At 39.2% G+C, this 23,041-nt stretch overlaps 2 protein-coding genes across 5 annotated transcripts in view; one reads left to right on the top strand and one right to left on the bottom strand.

Annotated features, from left to right (window-relative positions):
- CNST (consortin, connexin sorting protein) overlaps positions 1 to 3,669 on the bottom strand; it is a 115,275-nt gene extending 111,606 nt beyond the window's left edge. For 2 of the 4 annotated variants that reach the window (XM_040636094.1, XM_040636093.1), the window contains exon 1: positions 3,519 to 3,669. The gene's annotated coding sequence lies outside the window, so the exon portion shown is untranslated. The remainder of the gene's footprint in view (positions 1 to 3,518) is intronic. The other 2 variants (XM_040636091.1, XM_040636092.1) reach the window with 1 other exon arrangement.
- A 237-nt stretch (positions 3,670 to 3,906) lies between these two features.
- Positions 3,907 to 21,372, top strand: TFB2M (transcription factor B2, mitochondrial). The gene is made up of 8 exons (XM_008695022.2): positions 3,907 to 4,355; positions 5,209 to 5,297; positions 10,106 to 10,259; positions 10,583 to 10,731; positions 13,774 to 13,863; positions 15,869 to 15,931; positions 18,955 to 19,127; positions 20,963 to 21,372. Exons 1-8 carry the CDS (start codon positions 4,043 to 4,045, stop codon positions 21,135 to 21,137), a joined length of 1,206 nt encoding a protein of 401 aa, XP_008693244.1. The 5' UTR covers positions 3,907 to 4,042; the 3' UTR covers positions 21,138 to 21,372.
- Positions 21,373 to 23,041: the final 1,669 nt, after the last annotated feature.

Raw genomic sequence — 23,041 nt, 5'->3', positions numbered from 1 at the left:
GCCCCGTGTCTGGATCCAAGATGGGCAAAGCACCTGCTTGGGATTCTCACACTCTCTGCCCCTCCCCCTGCTCGTGTGCTTGGTCTCTCTGAAAAATAATGAATGAATGAATGAATGAATGAATGAATGAATGAATATACAAGTCAAGACAGGAATAATGATGGGTCCTGAGGTCAGTGAGCTGCAGGGTTAGTTTTCCAAGAGAGTTATCTTTCAGTTTTAACAGCTCAGAACAAGAGATGGTTCCACGCAAATCATCCCGTTGCAAAAACAACTTAAAGCACATACCTAGACAGCTTGTCAGTAGTTTTCCACAAAAAGTTCTATATTTCCCTCAGGTCATGATCTCGAGGTCCTGGGATCAAGCCCCAAGTTAGGCTCCTTGCTGAACAGGGAATCTGCTTCTCCTTCTCCCTCTGCCCCTGCTAATAAAATCTTTAGAAAAAAATAGTGCCGGATTTCCTTTTATATTTACCTAAACCACCACACACATGTCACTTGTTTGCTAATAATCAGGCTCCCAGGGTTTTAGAGCCAAAAACTATACCCTTTCTTTCTGAATTTTGCTGAGAAGATTTTCTCTTTCCTTTGACAAGCAATGCAGAGGAGCACATTTACAAAACTCTGAAACTGACCAGAAACTGATTCAGAAATAAAGTCTACAACAGCAGGAACTCTACCTGTTTACAGTAAAGTTCAATCTTCCTGTAGGTCTTCAAGCTCTCCCTCCTTCATAGCCAGGGGCAAAGGAGACAGAAACTCACACAGGCCTTGACACATTGTTGACATGCAGAAGTCAATAACTGTAACAATGACACCCCAGGAAATGACTGAGCGTTCTAATCATCTTACAACCCTCACGAAACATGCACTCTGGCACCTGTTCATCCTCCTCAGTGTGAATACAGTCAACACTAAGAGGAAGAGACTTCTTGGAACTTTCTTTCTGCCACACAAACTTCTCAGTATGAATATCACAACACTTAAGAAAAGGATTTTTTTAAACTTACCCCCCTGGATTTACCCCGGACTCTCAGGGTAGGAAGACACCTTAAAAATCATACAGTAATCCTATAGCTATGTGCTGCCCAATATGGTCCTAGCCATTTGCTAGCTATATGTAGCTACTGAGCACTTGAAATGTGGCTGGTTGGAATTCAAATGTACTCTATAAAAACCAGATTTTGTACATTAAGCATGAAAGAATGCAAAATATCTCAATACTAACTTACCAAATTGATTACACCCGAAACTGCATGGGTTAAATAAAATATATTATTAAAATTAATTTCACTTGTTTCTTTTTTATTTTGTTATTTATTTAGGAAACTTTACATTGCTCATATGGCTTGCATTATAGTTGGATTGTTACAGACCTCTAGTCCCTATAGCAATGCTTACAGACTCACAGCCTTAGTTCTAATAGCAAACAAGAGCTATCACTTGACATTTCCCAATTACAACTGCCATTTAAAAACCAAGAGAGGGGTGCCTGGGTGGCTCAGCTGGTTGGGCTCTGAATCTTGGTTTTGGCTCAGGTCATGATCTTGGGGTTGTGGGGGTAGAGCCCCATGTGGGGCTTCTTGCTCAGAGGGGAGTCTGTGTCTTTTCCTCTCTCTCTTCCTTTGCTCCCCCCACCACGCACACTCTCTCTCTCTAAAATAAATAAATAAATATTTCAAAAAATAATAAAAATAAAAGCCAAAAGCAGTATTTTCTTTTCTGGATCCATTGAGATTATAATAAAAATAACTCAAGAAGAATGTAAAAATAGAATCACCTTGTCCTGACACCATTTTAAAGAAAGATTACTTGACAAAAAGGCAAAATAGGCAAAAATAGCACAGGATGCAAAAACTACACCTCTTAAGAAAATAAAGTGGGAAATACACAAACCAAGTTTTTCTGATAAAGCAGATCTGAATGCTGATTATAAGGTATAGCTTTAAAGTGAAATTAACATTTCATTCATTTCCAGTAGCTAGGGCCTCAGAAAGATATGTAAGATCTTGTCTTTATTATTTAAGTACCTTCAACCACAACCAGCCACTAACATTATAAAAAGGGAAATACTTATAACCTAATTCTCTTGTCCAAAACTTAAAAACAAAACAAAAAACTCAAACAAAAAACACAACAAGGGAAAAAAACACAACTCAAAAGGAAGATAAGAAACATTAATTTCTCCAGGGCTAGGTAGACTACCTTTGGTCCACAAACCTTATGAAATAGGAAAACATATTTTAAAATAAATACCTTGCACCGCAATTTTTTTAGAAGTGTATTTTAAACGTGAGAAACTCAACAACACATTTCTAGAAGCAAACCATTTCTTCCTCTATCATAAGACATCTTTCTTCTTTATTTGATTTAAAAGTATTCAAGCCCCCAGGGCTTTCAAGGAAAAAAACCCACTGTATTTCTGAATCTATAAAAATATTTTTAGAAGGGTAGAGGAGGAGAGAGCTCTTTAAAGAATGGAGGGGAAAAGCATTCTCAGGTGTCCAGAGGATGCAAGAGTCACCTCTAGAAAACCATCAATGGGGAAACTGAAAAAAAAAAAAATTTTTTTTTTTTTTTGAGGAAATTTAGACCAAGGAGAACCTAAGGCTTCCACCATTCCATGGTGTCCTAGCAAATTTATAATCCCCAAAAGGCCATACGTAGTTGGCTGTCAATTTCTTTATCCATTTTGAGATGCACCAGCTGAGTACCATCTTCAGACTTCAATTTGCTAGGTGATACATTCCTTAGAAACCTTTTCCTCGTGCATATAAATACCAAGCTCAATTACGTTCCCAGTCGAGTAAGCAGAAAGGATTGCTCATATTTTAATGGGGGTGTTGACTGGCTGCAGTTTCCTGACCCGGTGTAAAGAGTAATGGGCAAATCTCTTTCTGAGTATAATCGTTACACCCCGAAATCACTCTCAAAGAATCGAGTCTCCTACCATTGCCCAATAGGTAAGAAGGCTGCCAAAATTTCCATTAGAGCATCCTATTTTTAGAGTCTTTGGAATTGGTCTTCAAAATTGCATTCCACAGTACGTATCTGAGTAAGTTTATACAGGGATCAAAATAAGCATCCTAAGGTCGCAACCTTTCTAAGCTTACAAAGGGATTTAAAGCATTTAAGCCTTAATTTTAAAAAGCCTTAACTTTAAATCTGTTCAACACGCAAATTAAAAAATAAAAAATAAGGTAGATACCGGCCCAGAGGGAGGTCCGGAAGGGAGACCCCGGGCGGTTCTCGGTTCGGCGGAGGGGACAGGTATGAAGGCAAACGAGGACGGCCCCCGGGGTGCGGAGCCCGGGCTGCGGCGAGGGGCGAGCGCAGCACGGACACGGGGCTGCAGGGACGAGAGGCGCGCGGGCGAGCGCCGAGGGCACGGGGCTGCCCCGCACCGGGAGCGCAGAGGCTGCGCGCGGCGCCGGGGGAGGAGCGAGGGGGTCCCGGGGGGTTTCCCGCCGCGGCAGCCCGCCGGCCGGCGCCCCACATCCCGCTCTTTCTCTCCTCACCTGGGAGTCGGACGCGAACGCAGGGCTACGGCTGGGCGCCGGGTCTGTTTCCAGCCCCGCTTGCTGACATGGCGGCCGAAGAGCTGTCACAGAGTCGGCTCGGGTCTCCCGCCGCTCCGGTGGAGGAGACACCTCTTGCCTTGCCGCCCCGCCTCCTTCTGCGCACCCTTCCCGGCTGGCGGGCTGGCGGCGGGCGACTCGCGACCGCGGAGCATAGAGCGCAAGCGGCTAGAGAGGACGCATAGGTGGGCGGACAACCATAGAGTACCAGTCCAGACACAACCCGGCTGGTCTGTCTCTCTCCTCGTCCGTCCACTCACAGTCCTCGGGCGGCTCGCCTGGACGGAAACGGAAGTGAGAGAAATGACAAGAGGAGGAGACGGTTCGCATGCGCAGTTTGGGGTGTCTAGTAGTGCTGGCCTAGTCGGGTGGCAGGAAGGTGTTACACGTGGAGTTCTCTGTACGGAGCTCGCTGGCGATGTGACGGTCTCCGGTGACGCTGGGACAGACCTTAGAGGGCGAAGATGTCGGTCCCGGTGGCGGGGCTGCCTCCGCGGCTGGCGCTCTCAGCCTTGGTCGGTGCTGGTCGCTTTTGCGTGTTGGGGTCGGGAGCGGTGAGGTGGAGGGGCGTCCGCGCGGCGCACCGCCGGGGCTTGTCTGACCTCCACCCGCAGCTGATGCCCTGTCAGGGCTTCCGAGACTCGCCCTCGTGGTTGCCCAAGTACCGCTCAGAGTCCAAGAGTTACATAACCAGTCCGAAACTGGCCACGACCTTGGTGCGGATCCTGAAGAAAGAAAAGAAAAACGCTGACAGCCTCATCCTGGAGTGTAATCCAGGTGAGTCCGCCGGGGACTGCCTTTCCTCGGATGTTCATCGCTAGTACCAACTCCCCTCGACCGCCCGTGGGGGGCCGCTTAGGACATGGCCCCTTGGAGCAGCTTGGATGGTCGGTCTTGGTCATGACATCAGGAAATATTTCTGCAGCAGTTTGCACTTCACACAGCTTTGGATAAAACATGCTCCTAGATTTTACTGTCTCCTCAAAATATTTGCAAGCCCCCCCCTCCCCAGAGAACTTTTTATCTTTTACATAGGTCTCCTAGAGACCATAGCAGGATGCCGAGAACATAAGATGTATAGACTTTCTGAAAAATACTTTTTTTTTGGTAAAGATTTTATTTAAAAAAAAAAAACTCTATATCCAACGTGGGGCTCCAACTTACCACCCGGAGGTCAAGAGTCGCGTGCTCCACCGACTGAGCTAGCCAGGAGCCCCTGAAAAACTACCTTTTTGAAGGAGCATTGCCTGTCATGAGTCAGAACTGTTCAGGTTTGACAGTATCTTTTCCTGGTTAAAGTATCTGAGTAGACCATGAATAAGTGGTATTCTAAAGGAACTTTGTATGTTTTTCCTGAGACATAGTAAAACATTGTGATGAAGAGCTCAGGCTTTGGCTTTGACAGAATGGATTCAAAGCCAAGCAGCACCACTTACCAGTTGTGATGTTGGAGTCAAATGATTTTATCTAATCCCCAGTTTTCCAATGTGTAAATGAGGAGTGTAGTATCTACTTTGGGGGTGTTGTGAGGACCAAAATTAGATAATACATGTGAAACATCTACTCTAGTCGCTATTGAAAAAACTTGTTTCTTTTGCAAATAAACTTTCCCTTCTGTTAATAACACTAGGTCCTGGAATCCTGACTCAAGCGTTACTTCAAAGCAAGGCCAAAGTGATTGCCCTTGAAAGTAACAGAGCTTTTCTTCCACATCTGGAGGTATACATTTAGTTTCTAAACTAATTTATTGTTCAGTCAGCTATCTTTGAGTATTTAGGGAAGTGAAAATGAAGCACACAATTTATACTTGTAGAATCACTTTGGGGGGCCTTGCTGTAAATACATTGTTATCCCCCGTGACTAGAACACAGTGTAAGTATCGTAGGCGGTATCAATGCTTGTTGAATGACTGAAAGATTGGAGTTCTGAGACTTGTTCTCTGGTTCTAGCTGTTGCAGACTAGGCGGGTGACTTTGAACAAAGTGTGTAATTGGCATCTCTAGGCTTGTTTCCTCGTCTTCAGTAGGGTATCCTGCGCCTCTGCTTTCTGTGAACTTAGAATCTAGGTTAAACGAGACTATGTTAAACTCTGGATTTAGGGTTTCAGAGGCAAGAACGTTTTGGTATAGTCACATACAATTGCATGTAGTGAAAGCATTATCCAAATGGGTTTTTTTTTTTTTTTAATGAATTCTGCTTGCTTATATAGCGGACAGGTACACGTAACAGTGAAGTGGAAATTCGTTGTCTCACTGCCAGCCTCCTTCCTTCTCCTTCCCTTCCCTCCTGAGTCTCTAGATTCAGTTTAGGAAACTTATACTTCTCTGTGCCAAATTCCTGAAACCAGGTATGATGTATTATTTAGATATGCAGGACGACAACAAAAAATTATGAAAATGTCCACCGAATCCAGTTTATTTATTTATTTTTTAAAGATTTTATTTATTTATTTGACAGAGAGAGACAGCCAGCGAGAGAGGGAACACAGCAGGGGGAGTGGGAGAAGAAGAAGCAGGCTCACAGCAGAGGAGCCTGATGTGGGACTCGATCCCGGTACGCTGGGACCACGCCCTGAGCCGAAGGCAGACGCTTTAACGACTGCGCTACCCAGGCGCCCCCTCAGTTTATTTTTTAATAAAACTATGCATGTTAGGTGGTGGTTATCCTACAACTGACAGCTTTGAAAGAATAAAAAGGTGTGTTTTTGTTTTTGTTTTTTAAGATTTTATTTGAGAGAGAGAGTGCACAAGTGGGGGAGCGGCAGAGGGGGAGAAAGCAGAGCCGAGCAGGGACTCCGATATGGGACTTGATCCCAGGACCCTGAGATCATAGCCTGACTGAAGGCAGGTGCTTAACCGAGTGAGCCACCCAGGCGCCCCAGGAATGCAAGATTTTAGCCAGGTTATTTAATTGATGCTGAATTTGCTGGAATCCCAAAAAACATGAAGAGAAAAGAACACAAGTGTTAAAAGATTGTGAAGTGTGATTTAGTCACCATAGCCATTTGTAATTTCAATTTCACCTTAGGAACTGGAAACCAGATAGCTTTTATTTTTATCTTTTTAAAAAAGGATTACTTTTTTTTTTTTTTGAGGAGGTGGGAGAGAAAGAGAGAATCTTCACCAGGCTCTACACCCAGGTTGGAGCCTAGCCTGGGGCTTGATTTCAGGACTCTGAGATCATGACTTGAGCGGAAATCAAGAGTTGGACACTCAACTGACTAAGCCATCCAAGTGCCCCAAGGCCTACTTTTGAAGGTTAATCTGCATGTTCACAAAATAATTAAAATGCATTAAATTGTCTATTTAGTTTCTTATCCAGTAACACAGTAGTTGCTTTCTTGTAAGAGCAAGATATGTGTTAATTTGAAAACAATGATTCCGTGAGAAATGGAGTGTTGGGGGCTAGAAAGTTCATGACACGCAGAACTTCCCTGTAAGAAATACAGGAATATTCGTTGTAAATGTTTCTGAAACTGCAGTGTAAACTAAAAATCCATCTTGATCAAATCCAGTCTTTGGTTAGAACTAAGTTTGTGTTCTATTGCCGGCTTTTAGTTTCTTTCTAACTCCCCATCCCCCCTCCCCGCAGCACTAACTTGAGCTCAGCCCTCAGTAGGTATTCACTCTTATTAACCATCATTATGACAGAGGGAAAAGCCATTCAGATAAGGTTTTATGTGAATTCATCTATTTTTCAGAATAAAAGAGAAGTAACCATTTAAATAGAAGTTTTTTTGGGCGCCTGGGTGGCTCAGTCAGTTAAGTGTCCAACTCTTGGTTTCAGCTCAGGTCATCATCTCAGGATAGTGAGGGCTTCTTGCTCAGCAGAGAGTTGGCTTGAAGATTCTCTCTCTGTTTGCCCCTCCACCCCGCTTGTGTGCATGCTTGCACATGCTCTCTCTCTAAAATAATAAATCTTCAAAAAAATGAAATAAAAAATAAATAGAAGTCTTGTGGTATCCCTAAATCACAGCTTTAAAGTGGTGCTCTCAGCAGACAATGCTTCTAGCCACCCAGAGTTTGCTCCTAAAAACTGAAAAGATTTTCAAGGGATGATGCTTGACTCTGAATTTCTGTCTAGCGTTAGAATCCCCACCCTCTCTGATAAGATTCCCGGGACTCCACATTAACAATGTCTCAAGCAGGAACAGTTAATTCTCCTATCTGGATGTGCTAGAGATAACAGTTTTCAAATTGTGTTCTGTAATAATAAATCATGATACATTCCTTTTGAAAAGGAGGACTACTGTTGCAGAAAGAGCTGTACATGTTCAGTTGAAGAGCCCTCAGCTTTTGTGGCAAGTGGTGTGGTATTTCAGCAGAGATAGAACAGTCTTTTCAAGTCAGGCTGAATGTCAGCCCTAGCCATCACTACCTTTAAGACCCTTGGGCAATGAAGTAATTTAACCTCTTTGACTTTGGTTTTCCTCATATATAAAGTAGAGATGTTAATGCCCACTTGTAAAGGATCTTGTTGCAATTTATTTTTATTTTAAAGAATTTGTTTATTTTAGAGAGGGAGCAGGGGGGCGGGAGAGGGGCAGAGAGGGAGGGAGAGAGAGACTCACAAGCAAACTCCCAGCTTAGTGAGGAGCCCAACGTGGGGCTTGATCTCATGACCCTGAAATCATTACTTGAGCCATAATCAAGAGTTGGACGCTTAACTAACTGTGCCACCCAGGTGCCCCTCTTGTTGCAATTTAAATAAGATGAACTGTGCTTCCTGTTTTTGAATCCTAATTGCAGTTGAGTTTTTAAATGTGATTTCACTGTTGTAGAACTAAATTATTCTGGAGTTCTGGCTGTTGTATCATTATTACCATTATTCATGCTATGTGACAGATGCAAAAACAAAAAAGTACTTTCAGAATACAAGTGGAACAAAGTCTTAATGTATACATTCCTCTTAAATTCCTATCAAACCAAAATTCATTAGCTTTTCTTAGTTGCAAAAATTAAAACATGACTCTTGAATAACTGAGGTAATTTTATTGCTGTACATACAGAACAATTTGTAAGAATTTCAAGATAATCTCTTTTTAAGATAAGCATCAAGTGAGTGTTCTTTTTCTCTAGCTGTCATGACACCACACTCTGGTTTTCTTTTTTTTTCTTTTTTTTTTTCTTTTTAAAGATTTTATTTACTTATTCGACAGAGAGAGACAGCCAGCGAGAGAGGGAACACAAGCAGGGGGAGTGGGAGAGGAAGAAGCAGGCTCATAGCGGAAGAGCCTGATGTGGGGCTCGATCCCGTAACGCTGGGATCACGCCCTGAGCCAAAGGCAGACGCTTAACCGCTGTGCCACCCAGGCGCCCCCACACTCTGGTTTTCTTCTTTACATTTTTGGTTTATTCTCAGCTTCTTGTGAGACTCTGGAGTTACTCCATCCCCAGGCCTTGTCTTCTGTGCTTCCTCCTAGGGGGTCTCATCTGCACCCCTGGCTTTATAACCTTCAACAAGCAAAATTCTCACCAACTTGTATCTTTAGCCTGGACCACTCCACTGACCTCCCTATTCAGGTCTACAACTTCCTACCTGGCATCTCCACATGGTTCACTTACAATAGGCATCTCAAACTTAACAGGACCAAAAGTATATGATTTCTATCCCAGTCTGTTCCTTCCCTAGTCTTTCTCAAGGGTCCCTATGAAAATGATCATTAGAATTTACTAGATTTAGAAATAAAATAATACAGGTTGAAATCAAACACTTATGAAAAATTAGGCTTTTTATTTCATAACTTTAAATTGCAAATCTTGAAACGTTGATATACACCAATAGAATTTTCTGTGTGTGAGAATCTCAAGTCACATTAATTTCTTCTGTTTGATCTTTTTGTAACTTCAAATTAAGTTTATGGAGTCTGTAGCTAACCCTTCGTTCTCACTACTAAGATGTCCAATGCTACGACAGAATGAGCACATCAGAGTGGTAAAAAGATGGAGGTATATTGGACCTCTGGCAGACAAGGAGCTTTCCTTCTGCAGTTGCTTTTGTCTTTAGAAAACGTAAATGAAAAATCGGGGGGGGGAAAGAGAAAGTGACCTACACGATGAGTGTAGCCAAGTTCATTTGGCGAGAAGGACTAATTAAACTCTTCTAGTAAAAACAGGACTGTCTGCCTTTCACTTGAATATTTTTATCGTTTCTCTCTATGAAGCATCTGGCTACAACCAGCAGATGGGTTGCGGCTCTCTGCCTGGGCCCAGGTGCGGTCTCCGAATCTCTGCCCGAGCTCCAGGCAGCCGCCACTAAGCGGTCAATTAGTGTGAGGATGCTTTTGGAACAGCTGAACCAATTGAGATAAAGTAGAGAAAGTGAAAGGCTAAGTGAGAATATGTTGAAGGTTTTTTGGTTTGGGGGCTTTTTCTTAGTAATACTGTACTTTCATAGCTTTTCAGGCATTAATTAATTTCTCTTAACTCTTAAATTTTAGGGTAAGTTTTTTGAAGTAGATCTTTGAATTGATACAAAGTCTCCCTAACGCTGACACTTTTAAACATGTTATCTCTGCCTCTCTTCAGTCCCTGCGAGAAACGGTGAATGGAAAACTAGAAGTGGTCTACTGTGACTTCTTTAAAATGGATCCTAGAAATTCTGGAATAGTAAAACCTCCCATTATGATTTCAGAAACACTTTTTCGGCATTTTGGAATAAAAGCAGTTCCTTGGTCAGAAGGTAATTTTTGTCATTCACTGCAGCAAATAGCTTATAATTTGCCAGCTTTCTCTAGCAGGACACTTTGTCGGCTGAAGAGATCCACGTCCTGTTTAGATGATAGAGTTTTTGGGCGGGTGCTCTCAGGTGACTGTGGCTTTTCCCTCACGTAGACAGAATCCAAGCAGTTCCACAGAGGCCAACCGCCCTATCAAAGAAAGGTGCTGAGGCTTCCTTTTAATTGACTTAATATAGTTTGTTAACTTAGTTTGACTCAATAAAATATGATCTTAGGGAAAAGTTTTAACAACTTACTCAAATGTTTTTGCTTGTTTTCCTAACAGACACCCCATTAAGAGTAATTGGAATCTTCCCATCAAAAAATGAAAAAAAGATACTTTGGAAACTTTTATATGACATATATTCTTCTACTTCTGTGTATAGTTATGGACGAGTAGAACTAAATATGTTTATTACTGAAAGGGAATATGAGGTAGGTTATTAACAACAAGTACCTGATGAGTTTTTGTTTTGAAAGTTTTGTGATCTTTCTCTGAGTGGTCTTAATCTGTGTGACTTTAATTTGAGCTCATGACATTGAGAGTATTAAGATGGCTTTTAAATTTCTGTAGAGCAATCTTTAGGTTCGATTTTTTTAAAGGTTTTTTTGTGGTTAAATATACATGACATATTTACCATTTTAACTGTTTTTAAGTGTACAGTTCAGTGGCATGAAGTATATTCACATTGTGGTACAATTGTTAGCACCATCTATCTCTTCTCAGCACATTTTTATCATTCCATACCGAATTAAACATTACTTCCCCATCTCCCCCTTCCCCTGAGCCTCTGGTAAACATTGTCCTACTTTCTGTCTCAATGAATTTGACTATTCTAGGTACTTTGTCATAGGCGGAATCATAGAATATTGCACTTTGTGTCTGACTGACTTCACTTGGCATAATGCCTTTATGGTTTCATCCAAGTTGTAGCATGTGTCAGAATTATATTTTCTTTTTAAGGCTGAAAAATTTACCATTGCGTGCATAGATATATGTATATATTTACACACAAACACATATACACATAGATACATACACCCACCACCTCTTCTTTATCCAGTCTTCTGTCAATGGACATTTGAGTTGCTTCCACGTTTCATTATTGTGAATGATGCTGCCATGAGCTTTGGTGTGCAAATATCTCTTCCAGTCCCGGCTTTCAGTACTTTTGGCTATATACCCAGAAGTGGAATTTCTGAATCATTTGGCAGTACTATTTTTTTTTTAAGATATTATTTATTTATTTGTGGAGGGGGAGAGGGCAGGTGGGGGAAAGGGAGAGAGAATCTTTTTAAAATTATTTTTTAAGATTTTTTTAAAAAATATTTTTAAAATTTATTTATTTGAGCCAGAGGGAGAAGCAGACCCCCACTGAGCAGGGAGCCTGAGTTGGGGCTCAATCCCAAGACCCCGAGATCATGACCTGAGCTGAAGGCAGATGCTTAACCCACTGAGCCACTCTGGCGCCCCAATACTATTTTTAATTTTTTTCAATTTTGTAATTTTTTAAGGACCCACCCTGCTGTTTTCCATAGTGTTTGTACCATTTTATATTCCCACCAGCAATGCACAGGAGTTCCAATTTCTCCATGTTCTCTCCAACATTTGTTTTCTGTTTTTTTTATAATACCTGTTGTAGTGCTGTGAACTCACTGTGGTTTTGATTTGATTAGTGATGTTGAACATCTTTCATGTGCTTATAGACCATTTGTAGATCATCTTTGGAGGAATGTCTATGAAAGTCCTTTGCCGTTTTCTTTGGGTTATTTTTCTGTTGAGTTTAAGGAGTTATTTATATATTCTCAATATTAAACCCTGCTCAGATATGTGATTTGTGAATATTTTCTCCCCAACTATGGGTTGCCGTTTTACACTGTTGTGTCCTTTGGTTCCCAAAGTTTTTAATTTTGATGAAGCCCAGTTTGTCTATTTTTTCTTATTGTTGCCTGTGCCTTTGGTGTCATAGCTAAAAAATCACTGTTAAATCCAGTGTTGTGAAGCTTTTCACTTGTATTTTCTTCTAAGAGTTTTATAGTTTCAGCTCTTACATTCTGGTCTTTGATCCATTTTGAATTACTTTTTTTTATATGGTGTCGGGTAAAGGTCCAGCTTCATTCTTTTGCATATGGGTATCTAGTTTCCCCAGCATCTTTTGTTGAAAAAGTTGTCCCTTTACCTCATCAAATGGCCTTGGTACCCTTATCAAAACATCATTTAGTCATACACGTGAGGGTCTGTTTCTGGGCTATTTTATTACATTAAGCTATTCAGTGTCTCTTGAGATTCCATATGAATTTTAGGATGGGTTTTTCTATTTCTGTGAAAAGAACATCATTGGGATTTTGATAGGGATTGTGTTGACTGTAGGTCCCTTCGGGTAATACTGACATCTTAACATTGGTCACTCTTCCAGTCTGTGAGCACAGGTGGTTTTTCTGTTTGTGTTTACATTTCTTACATTGGTGTTTTGTAGTTTTCAGTGTACAAGTCTTTCCCCTCCTTGGTTAAATTGATTCCCAAGTATTTTACTCTTCTGGATGCTGTTGTAAATGGAGTTGTTTTCTTAATTTTACTTTTCAGATTATTCGTTGTTAGTATGTAGAAATATGATTGACTTTTGTGTGTTGATTTTTATATCCTGCAACTTTGTTGAATTCATGTACTAGTTGTAACAGGAGTATTTAGAGTTTTTGGACTCTGCTCTCTGCAATTGAAGGGCCTTCTGAAGTTCTTTACAGTGTGTTGAGAGTAATGTTTCTTTTCTGCTCAGAATGCTTCACATTATTAATCTTCCAATCCATTGTAGCATGAGAGTTATGGGCTGGGATAGTGGAGCAAGAAATGAAAGGGCGGTTTACACACCAAGACTCAGTAAAGAAATAGTGACGATCCACGGAAAGAGTAGGGGCCTTAGAACCGCGAGGCTGTGCATACATTACATACATGAAAGATTGAAAGAAGAGAAACGGGAAATGCTTCCGATTTTATCTTGCTACTGGGGAAATGTTCTAGTGCTTCTCTTACCATGGACCCTCTCACGTGTGGTTTCCGCTGTGTAGTGCTCTCTCATTCACTGAGGAAACCACTCATCCTTCAAGTGTCAGCCTGAGCAACTCTTGACTCAAAATTTACTAGCCCACCTGATACATACTTCTAACACACACTTGTCTTTCTCCACGGTGATTATTCATTTTTGTGTGATTTTTTTCTTTAATGAGATTTTGTCCTGATAGGGTTTTGACTAAAGGAAGTCAGTCTCACATACATTATATTTTAAGTGTCCATGATGATATATTTCAATATGAAAGTTTAAAAAGATTTTCTCTTCTTTGGTTATGGTTATGGTTAAGATTTTGCAATTCTAATTTTCTTTAATTTCTAAATACTATTAAGATATTACTTTTAAGATTCAGAATTTTATTTTGATTGCTTATAGTTATGTAAACATGTAACTTTTATTTTCCCTTTATTAGAAACTGGTGGCAAGTCCCCAAAATCCGCACTTGTATCAAGCATTAAGTGTGCTCTGGCAAGTAGCTTGTAAGATTAAGCTTCTGCATGTGGTAAGTAAAATCCTTCTAAATGGCAACAGAGAACTTCATTTTTATTTTTTTATTATTTATTTATTTTGTTTTATTTAAATTCAGTTAAGTGCATTATTAGTTTCAGAGGTAGAGTTCAGTGATTCATCAGTTGTACTTCATGTGTCCTCCTTAATGCCCATCACCCAGTTACCCTATCCCCCCAGGCCCCAAACTTCATTGTTTTTAAAGATACTACCTTTTTGTGACCAGTAAATGAAAAAAAAATGAAAAATGAATTTTATTATTTTTCCCAGCTGTTGAAGATAACAGAGCTAGGTAACTTTGTGCTTCTATTTTTGTCACAAATATTTATATATTTCTTGGATTATAAAAATAATATATATATGCTCATTCTAAAAATGTGAGACATAAGAAAGAAAGAAAGAAAAAGAAAAAAAGAATTTTAAAAACTCAACACTAAAATTCCACCACCCAGAGGTCACTATTGACATTTGTGGCCTGTTTGTAGCCTTTTATTTTTGCTCCGTGTGTTTTTTTTTAATAGTAAGGATTATATTATTTTGTATCTTATTTTTTTCACTTAATAGCTAATAGATAGTGATAAGGTTTTTTTCTCTCATCACTAGACATTTTTCCTAAGTTTTTAATGGCCAGTTAAAACCTCACTATAGCCATTCCCCTCTTTAGTTTATTTCCTTAGGCAAGATCAGAGTCGTCTCACAGAAACAGAATGTGAGCCACACAGGTGGTTTCACGTGCAGTGCTACGTTTAGTAGCAACACTTATAAAAAAATAAAAAAGAAACAGGTAAAACTAATGTTAATATATTTTATTTAATCTCGATTTAAAATATTATCATTTCAGTGTATAATCAGTATTTTACAATTAGTTATTACATAATTTGAATTTTTTTTTTAGGTATAGGGCCTTTGAAGTCCACTGTGTATTTTATACTTAACAACACATATCCATTCAGACTAGATACTTTCAGGGGTCAGTAGCCACATATGACTAGTGGCCACTGTATTCATAGCAAAGGGCCAGAGTGAAGGAAAAACTGATAAACACTATTTCTTTCATACAATAATTTGGCCTTTCTTTTTTGCTGGATGTATGTTTATGTATGTGATGGGCCCTTGTTCTTCTGAGGATGTGTTGGTTTCATTTTTAAATTCATCGTGTGTATCTCCATGTACTCCCTTCAGTATTGTTGTCCAGGAGCACATTAAGCCCCTCGGGGTGCATACTTAGTCGTTAGAATGTTACCCATGTGATTTTAGCTTTTGTTCCAATTCTGTGTGTTTTCCTCCAAAATATGAGGTTCCTAGATTGGCTCTATGTTCCTTGTCTTTAGTGTCTGTCATGCTTTTATTGTTTTTCTGTATTCCCAGAAATCTTTACACGCTGGTGTTCACAGCACTGACCCTGAACTGTGGACCATAACATTGGTACTGCGGTTCTTGGTGTCCCTAAAATCCTTTCTTACCTCAGTGATCTCTCATTCTGTTGGCTTTTTATCTGGGCCTCCTCTCCTTATGGCTGTCAGCTAGTTTCTTCATAAAGGCTTCCTGAGGACTTTAGCTTTCTGGAGAATCTTCTCTTTTTTCTGTTCTGCAATATTTATTTTCAAAGGCCCTATGTTGACTTTTGACATGTATTCATGTCGGTGTTGATCTGATGGGCCCTAACCTGATTGTGACTTAATATGGAAATCTTAGCTGTTAAACCAGCTTAAGGACCTATTTGCATGATTATATTAAGGATGATACTCTATCTAAATAAGTAAGAGAATTAGCAGTATCAGGATAGACCTTTGATACTCCTCTTTATCTAAAAAAAAAAAAAAAACAAGGAGAAGAGGGAAGTTGATGATTTGACTATCCCACGTTGTTTTTCTTAAGTGCAATTAGAATGATGACTTGGGTTTAATTCACTCTGTTGTTTAAAGGCAGTCATAATTTGGGGCACTTTGACTAAAGAGAACTAAAAGAAATGTTTTTCGTTTCATTTACCTTCGCTCAAGGAGCCTTGGTCCTCGTTTGGTGTATACAGCCAAAGTGGGCGACAGAAAAAGCGGAAGAGTAAGGTAAGAATGAATACCCTTCTCTTTTTCCCTCTAAATGGAACGTCCTATTTTCTTTAAGATTATCTGGTATCCCGTATTTATTTAAGGTATTTAATTTTAGAATATTTGGAAATGTTCTTTAAACATATCTTACTGCTTTTAATAAATTCAAATTATTTTGGAAGAGAGTTGTAGTTTTCAGGTGATTATACAGTGGATACTAGTTAGCATAGTAATAGGCTTAAACAGAATTTGACTTCCATCTCTGTCTCTCTTGAAATGAAGATACATCCCAAATTTGGAAAATCCAATCATCTTAGTATTCATCTAATGTGATAAACTACAGACAGAAATGTAAAAGTCAGAAATCTGTCATTTTACTATTTATAATGATTGAGTTCATCAACAGGTATGTCTTGTTTCTTACCCAGAGGGTGGGGCTTTTGTTTGTGTTTTCCCCTTTTTATAGAACCAAAGTGATAATGTTATAAAGTGATCTTCCATTTACTTTATTTCAGGGGGACTTATAGCAGAATTGGAATAAAGTAGCTGAATTTTTAAAACCAATCCAAAGTTTGACTTCAGGATGAAATGCTAATGATTTGGACCAGTTCAGCCTGAAGGTCCCATTTGCCTACTTGCTTTGGTTTTTTTCCTCGCTCTTCCCACTAAAAGAAAAAAAGAAAATGATCAATTTAGAAATGGTCTGACTTTTCAGTGATCAGTCATTGTTGTGATCATTGAGATTTTAGCTCTCTTTCACTCTTCATAAGCAAATTTTTGTAGCCTCACAAAATAGAATCAGAGTAATTTATTTTGGCTTAAGACCATTAGGAACTTATCCAAATGTCCCCAAAGTGAACAATCCTGTATATAAGACACTATCATTTTTTCTTTGACAAGAGCAAAAGCTAAAAAAGTTTTGTTTTTTTTTTTTTTTAAAGATTTTATTTATTTATTCAACAGAGATAGAGACAGCCAGCAAGAGAGGGAACACAAGCACGGGGAGTGGGAGAGGAAGAAGCAGGCTCATAGCAGAAGAGCCTGATGTGGGGCTCGATCCCAGATCTCCGGGATCACGCCCTGAGCTGAAGGCAGACGCTTAACCGCTATGCCACCCAGGCGCCCCTAAAAAAGTTTTTTTTTGTCCAACTTAAATACATAAGCTCTAGGGATGAAAAGGAGAAAACCAGATGTCATGTTTCATGAGAGAATTGTGTTCAAAGAGTCCACTCGTATCTCTGATATCAGCATGTTCATAATTGCTACAGAGGCACTTGGAGACATTTAACAGTTTTTAGAGCACATTATTTTTATTTCCATCCAAGTTGTTTGGGCTTTCCCACTTTTTGGAAGTCATATATATATATTTTTTAAAGATTTTATTTATTTATTTGACAGAGATAGAGACAGCCAGTGAGAGAGGGAACACAAACAGGGGGAGTGGGAGAGGAAGAAGTAGGCTCATAGCGGAAGAGCCTGATGTGGGGCTTGATCCCAGAATGCCGGGATCACGCCCTGAGCCGAAGGCAGACGCTTAACCGCTGTGCCACCCAGGCGCCCCTAGAAGCCATATTTTTATCACTGGAACTTTTTTGCTAAGTTACAGATAGCCATCCATTTAACACCAGGACAGTTTTTTTCTTCCCTATTTACCAAGTAGGTCTGTTATCTGTAACTACAAAGCTATCTACCAGGTTCCTTTTTTTTTTTTTTTAATTGATTTTTAAGTAACTTGGGGCTTGAACTCACAACCCTGAAGAATTGCATGCTCTACCAACTGAGCCAGCCAGTTACCCCCTACCAGCTTGCTTTCTAAAGTCACCTTCAAAAGTCTTAACTAACAGCAACATATAACACTTTGAGTTATGAGGTTATCTCCCTCCCTCTCTAATTATTAATCACTAAATATTTTTTGAATTTCATTGCCTTCCTTTTTTTCTTTTTTAAACTAATTCCTTCAACTACGGGCATCCAAAACTAGAAACTAGAATTGATTGAAAGTTTCTTTTTCAGGCAATAGGTCTTCCACAAAGAGTATATATATTCAAAAATGTATATGTTATGTATGTACACATATATGTATGTGGGTGTATATATATAGTTAGATAAGTAAATAAGGGATCACTACCTAATATATGAGATTTCCAAAGGACTTAAATGTAAGGCCTCTGTGCTTTCTGAGGGATAATATCAGAGGAAAAAGACATCTTAACCTTACATTAAGGCATGTACTTTAAAAAAAAAAATCTGAATACTGTATACTAGAGCAGGTTGGCCAACTTTTTTAGTAAAGGGCCAAGCAGCAAATGTTTTATGCTTTGCAGACCACATAGTAGTCTCTGTCCTATTCTTTGTTTTTGCTTTTTTTTTTTTTTCTTTTAAACAGTCCTTTATAAAGTAAAAACAATTCTTAGATCCAGACTATACAAAAACAGGCAGGCCATGGACCATAGTTTGTAACCCCATATTTTTTTAAATATCCAAGGGAAAATTATAAGTCAATAATGCTTTTTTATCCTTAGGATCTGGTGTTGTGTCTCAAATATAGAAGAAACTCAGTACATGTTAGTGTCCTGTTTGGGATTTGATTTTACCCTGCTCAAAGTTAATAAGCTGTTACTCTTTCATGGATACTGCCCAGAGGTAGACTCCTGGATCAGACGAAAGACTGTATCTGCCCCCACATCCCATGGGGTAACGTGATGTTCCTCAGTTGACGGTGTACGTGCTGGGGCTTGTGTTGCAGCTTAGAAACACAGAGTGGGGATCCACTTCTTTTATAGCACACAGGAAGCCAGCTCCTCTTTGTCCTGGAGAGAGCCATTATCTCATCCCTCAAGGTGGCTTGCTGCAGACAGCCTTGAGAAACCCCGGGAAAGAGTGGTTGGGGCCTTGCATCCTTGGCACACCCAGCAAGAATGTACAGGGGCGCTCGGGGTCTATGGTGATAGTCCCATCCAACAGCTGGCTTGAATGAGTGAGCGAGCTCTGTCTTGCTCTGGCGGTGTTTTATGACTAACACTATTTTTTTCTCTCTCCAGAAACCACTAGAACCAATAAATAAACAAGTAGGACAAAACATGTGTTTAATTCAACTGACTCCTCTTCAGAATTTATTTACAGAAAATTTAACATCTGTTAACTATGATGTATTTTTTCACATGTTAAAGCAGTGTTTTATGAAGCGCAATTTCAAGCTAATGGACCATTTACAGTAAGTAAGAGGAATAAAAGCAAGTGTAAAAGTAGCAATTTAATGTAAGAATTATACTTTCTTGTTAAAGGTCCATTTTCTGGATCTTGCATATCTTGATTAACAGTGAGGTATCATGTTTTCACTCATCGATTTTTCTACAACACTTCCTTCCCTGGTGCACATTTTAGAAAAATAAAATTCCTTTTTCCACATAGTTTCCTGAACTTAATTTTTTTTTTCCTTTGTAAAAACGACTAGGGATGCCTATCAGTTGTTTTCTCTTTGTCTGAGTGTATGTCCAGGATTGACTTATGTGGAGAACTAGCTGCTTGCCAGTGACCAGGCTAGAAGCAGCATCAGTGGTGGCAAACCCACCATCTGCCTTTTCTCACTGCCTGTCCCTCGTGGGTTTATTTCCTAACCGAAGCAGGCACAGATTATTCTACCACCCTAGTCCTTCTGTCCTGGACCAAATTTTATGGTTCTGCCTAAAGCTTTATGAAATTATAGCTGTTACTGCCTCCTTGGGAGCTATATAACATTTCCATGGGGCTGATGGGTACAGTTCTGTAAGTTATGCATGACGCCTTGGAATCAGCAGCCCATAGTCAAAGTACTGTCAGAGAATGGGTGAAACTCTGAATGAGCTGTTGATTGAACAATATTTGTGTAAAAATAAATGTTAAGCCTGGCAATAGACCAGTAAAAGTAATCTATTTTTTATCTTCTCACCTTGTGGTAGTGACTATTTTGAGTGGAAATATGAAGAATATAGGAAATTAGGGGCACTTGGGTGGTTCAGTCAGTTGAGCATCTGTCTCTTGATCTCAGCTCAGGTCGTGATCTTGGGGTTGTGAGTTCAAGCTCTGTGTGGAGCTTACCTAAAAAAAGAAAAAGAGAGAGAGAGAGAGAGAAAATGAAAGAAAGAAAGAAAAAAGAAAGAAAGAAAGAAAGAAAGAAAGAAAGAAAGAAAGAAAGAATATAGGAAATCAAGCAATAAATATGTAAACTATGGTGAAAAAATGTTAACAATTCCCTCGGTGATCTCTGAATTGAAAGCATGTTTACACCTGTGACCGGGATTCCATTCAGAATCAAAAAGTATTGGAAATAGATTCCACCAACATACTACAGTTGTTTAGTTGTTATTGTCAGAGGCTCACTGATGTTTTCTTGCAAGGCAGTTTTCTGCTTTATAATTTATTCACTGGTAATTGTTACATAAAAAGGTGAAAACTATTCCCTCTTTGAAATCTACTAGATGCCAGTTTCTGCTGTTTGTACTTATTGAACTATTACATGGACCCAAATGGAGTTAAGAATGTTTTTGCAGGGCGCCTGGGTGGCTCAGTTGTTAAGTGTCTGCCTTCGGCTCAGGTCGTGATCCCAGGGTTCTGGGATCGAGCCCCGTGTTGGGCTCCCTGCTCGGCAGGAAGCCTGCTTCTTCCTCTCCCACTCCCACTCCCACTGCTTGTGCTCCCTCTCTCGCTGTCTCTCTCTCTGTCAAATAAATAAGTACAATCTTTAAAAAAAAAAATGTTTTTGTAGAGAGTTAACAGATGAAAGAGGTAGGCAGAAGAATTTTCTTGAAGGGTAATATTAAATTAGAATTTTGTGTAAGAATTGATGAGAACATGTTAAAGCCCAGATTGCTCTTTCTGTGACAGGTAAGACACGAAACTTCAGAAATAATAGTAAAAGCTATACATTATATGTAAACTCTTAAACCGAACAAGATTAATTATATATCCATAAGTTAAGCATTTTAAATTGGGCATAGAAGCTATCTCTACCAACATTTACTGTGGTTATAAAAAGGAATTAAGCAGATTTACTTTGTGTTTCTTCTGCAGGTTATTGAGTCCAGTTAACGCAACGGCTATATTGAAGCAAATAGGGAAACATGGAGACATGAAAATAACAGATCTGTACCCTCAAGACTTTAAACGGCTTTTTGAAACTATAGAGTGTTCCAGAGAATCTTGTAGGTGGCTATTTGACGATTGCATTGAAGAGATGATCATGTAGGGAACTTGACTGCCCACACGTGAGCTGGAGCCTTGACTTTATTTGGAAATTATGGCACAAACAGAGGAGAACTAAGTTTGAAAAGCTTCCAGGCTTTCAACAGAAGATAACTGTTCTTGTTTTGCAGCTTGGGCAGGTAATTTCTTCTGAAGGTGATACCTTTAATAAATTGGATAAAACCATGGCTGCTATTTTATTCACAAAAAATAAAATGAAAACTTCTGTTAATTGTGAATTTGGTCAGATTGCATTTGTTTTGTTTTAAATTCCTATCTGCTGTAGACATACTGGTAGTTGTAGGGTTTTGCCAGATGAAATTTAGTTTTAAAAATCCCTTTGGCCAAAGGTGCCTGGGTGGGTCAGTCAGTAGAGTGTATGAGTTGATCTCAGGGTTGTGAGTTTAAGCCCCACGTTGGGTGTAGAGCTTACTTTAAAAAAAAAATCCCTTTGGTGAAATATCTTACATTGTATTAACTTAACTATTCCACTTTCACTGTTGATTTTTGCTTCCTCCTAGAGGGCAGAAGAGTTTGTACATTATTAAGGTAGAAAGTAAATTAAAATGATTTAAATGGTTTGTTTTACTTTTCAGATTGTTGAATTATATTATGAAGTACTGTACAATGAAATTATTTCAATTTTAATATGGCTTAAACTTTTTTAGACATTAAAGTATTTTAAGTAATAAGATTTTGTGATTTGTTGGTCTCTATCTAATGAAATATTAAGTTGAACCTAACTTATTCACTTTAAATTCTGTTATGTACAGTCAGTGTGCTTTCAGTGAGTAATTCAGTCTGTGTTATACAAAAGTTGCTTGAATTTTTGTTCTATCAAGAAAGTTCATCTGAAGTTAGACCTTTACATGAACCTAAATGGAATTAAGAATGTTTTCTTAGATCATTGAAGAAGCTACTGGGTTTTAACTGAGACATATTAAATCTCCTCAGTTAGACTTGTTTGCTATTATAATACTTTGTAATACCTAAAGCGTATTATTAGTAAGTTTTTGCAAGGCATGTTGTTAACATTTAGCCAAACCAGTTCTTCCCGACTTCCATACTGTTGTCATTGGTGTACAATTCAATCTGGCTGGACACTGAATCTTCTTTCTCGTCATTCCTATCCTGCCATTATATAATCTGCCAAATCTTCATGTCATTCAGTGTTCTCACTGTTCCTTCCACTCCTATGCCTCCAGACTAAATTTCTCCTGAAACTTTTTCACTAAACAAATATTAAGATACCAGAGGTGGAGTGATTGCCATGGCAAGGCCTAGTACCAGGTAATTGGGAGTTAAATACTTCCAGAGATATTTTGCCAAAGGGCCTTATGGCTGGCTGAGGATAATGGATGTTCATCTGCTTTGTTTGAATCCCCCAAACCTGATGAGTTTAGCTGAATGTTCACAGGGAATTACGGGAGCGTGGCCTGGTGTCTCGGAAGAAAAGTTTTTACTCCAAGGGTGAACTAGCTGTCCATACAGTTAACTCTAGGTAAGATCATGGTGGCTTAAGACAACTAGCAGGTCTGAGACCTTGAGTCATTTCAACAGGAGACGCTCAGTAGTATTTAAGGATCTTTTTGTGTACTTGTTTTTGGGATATTGATAACTTTCCAATAAGAAAATAGATGTTTTTCTCTAGAGTATATAAGAATACAGTCAGTACAAATTCAGGAGGTGATTGGGACCAAAATAGGCATGTTCTGTATTAGTAGGAGTAAAAAAAATGTTTTGTGTTATTGTGGGATATTACCATTCATTCTCAACACGAAATTGTAAAATTAATGGGTTAATGATCTGGACCTTGGTTTTGCTTGTGCAAGATGAAAGAAAAGGATTTAACTTTGTGGCCTTCTATATCTGATAATGTATTATCAAAAGCATATCTCCCTTAGGGAG

Source organism: Ursus maritimus, unplaced genomic scaffold (genome assembly GCF_017311325.1).
Source record: "Ursus maritimus isolate PB19 unplaced genomic scaffold, ASM1731132v1 scaffold_2, whole genome shotgun sequence".
NCBI classification, from domain to species: Eukaryota; Metazoa; Chordata; class Mammalia; order Carnivora; family Ursidae; genus Ursus; species Ursus maritimus.
This window is presented reverse-complemented; position numbering and strand designations above follow the sequence as displayed.

Bases quoted from the DNA above. Each gene is read 5' to 3' on its own strand.
- TFB2M (XM_008695022.2), top strand. From the start codon at position 4,043: ATGTCGGTCCCGGTGGCGGGGCTGCCTCCGCGGCTGGCGCTCTCAGCC. The intron at 10,260-10,582 runs GTAATTTTTGTC...TTTTCCTAACAG, and splicing joins AGCAGTTCCTTGGTCAGAAG to ACACCCCATTAAGAGTAATT. The intron at 15,932-18,954 runs GTAAGAATGAAT...TTCTCTCTCCAG, and splicing joins AGAAAAAGCGGAAGAGTAAG to AAACCACTAGAACCAATAAA.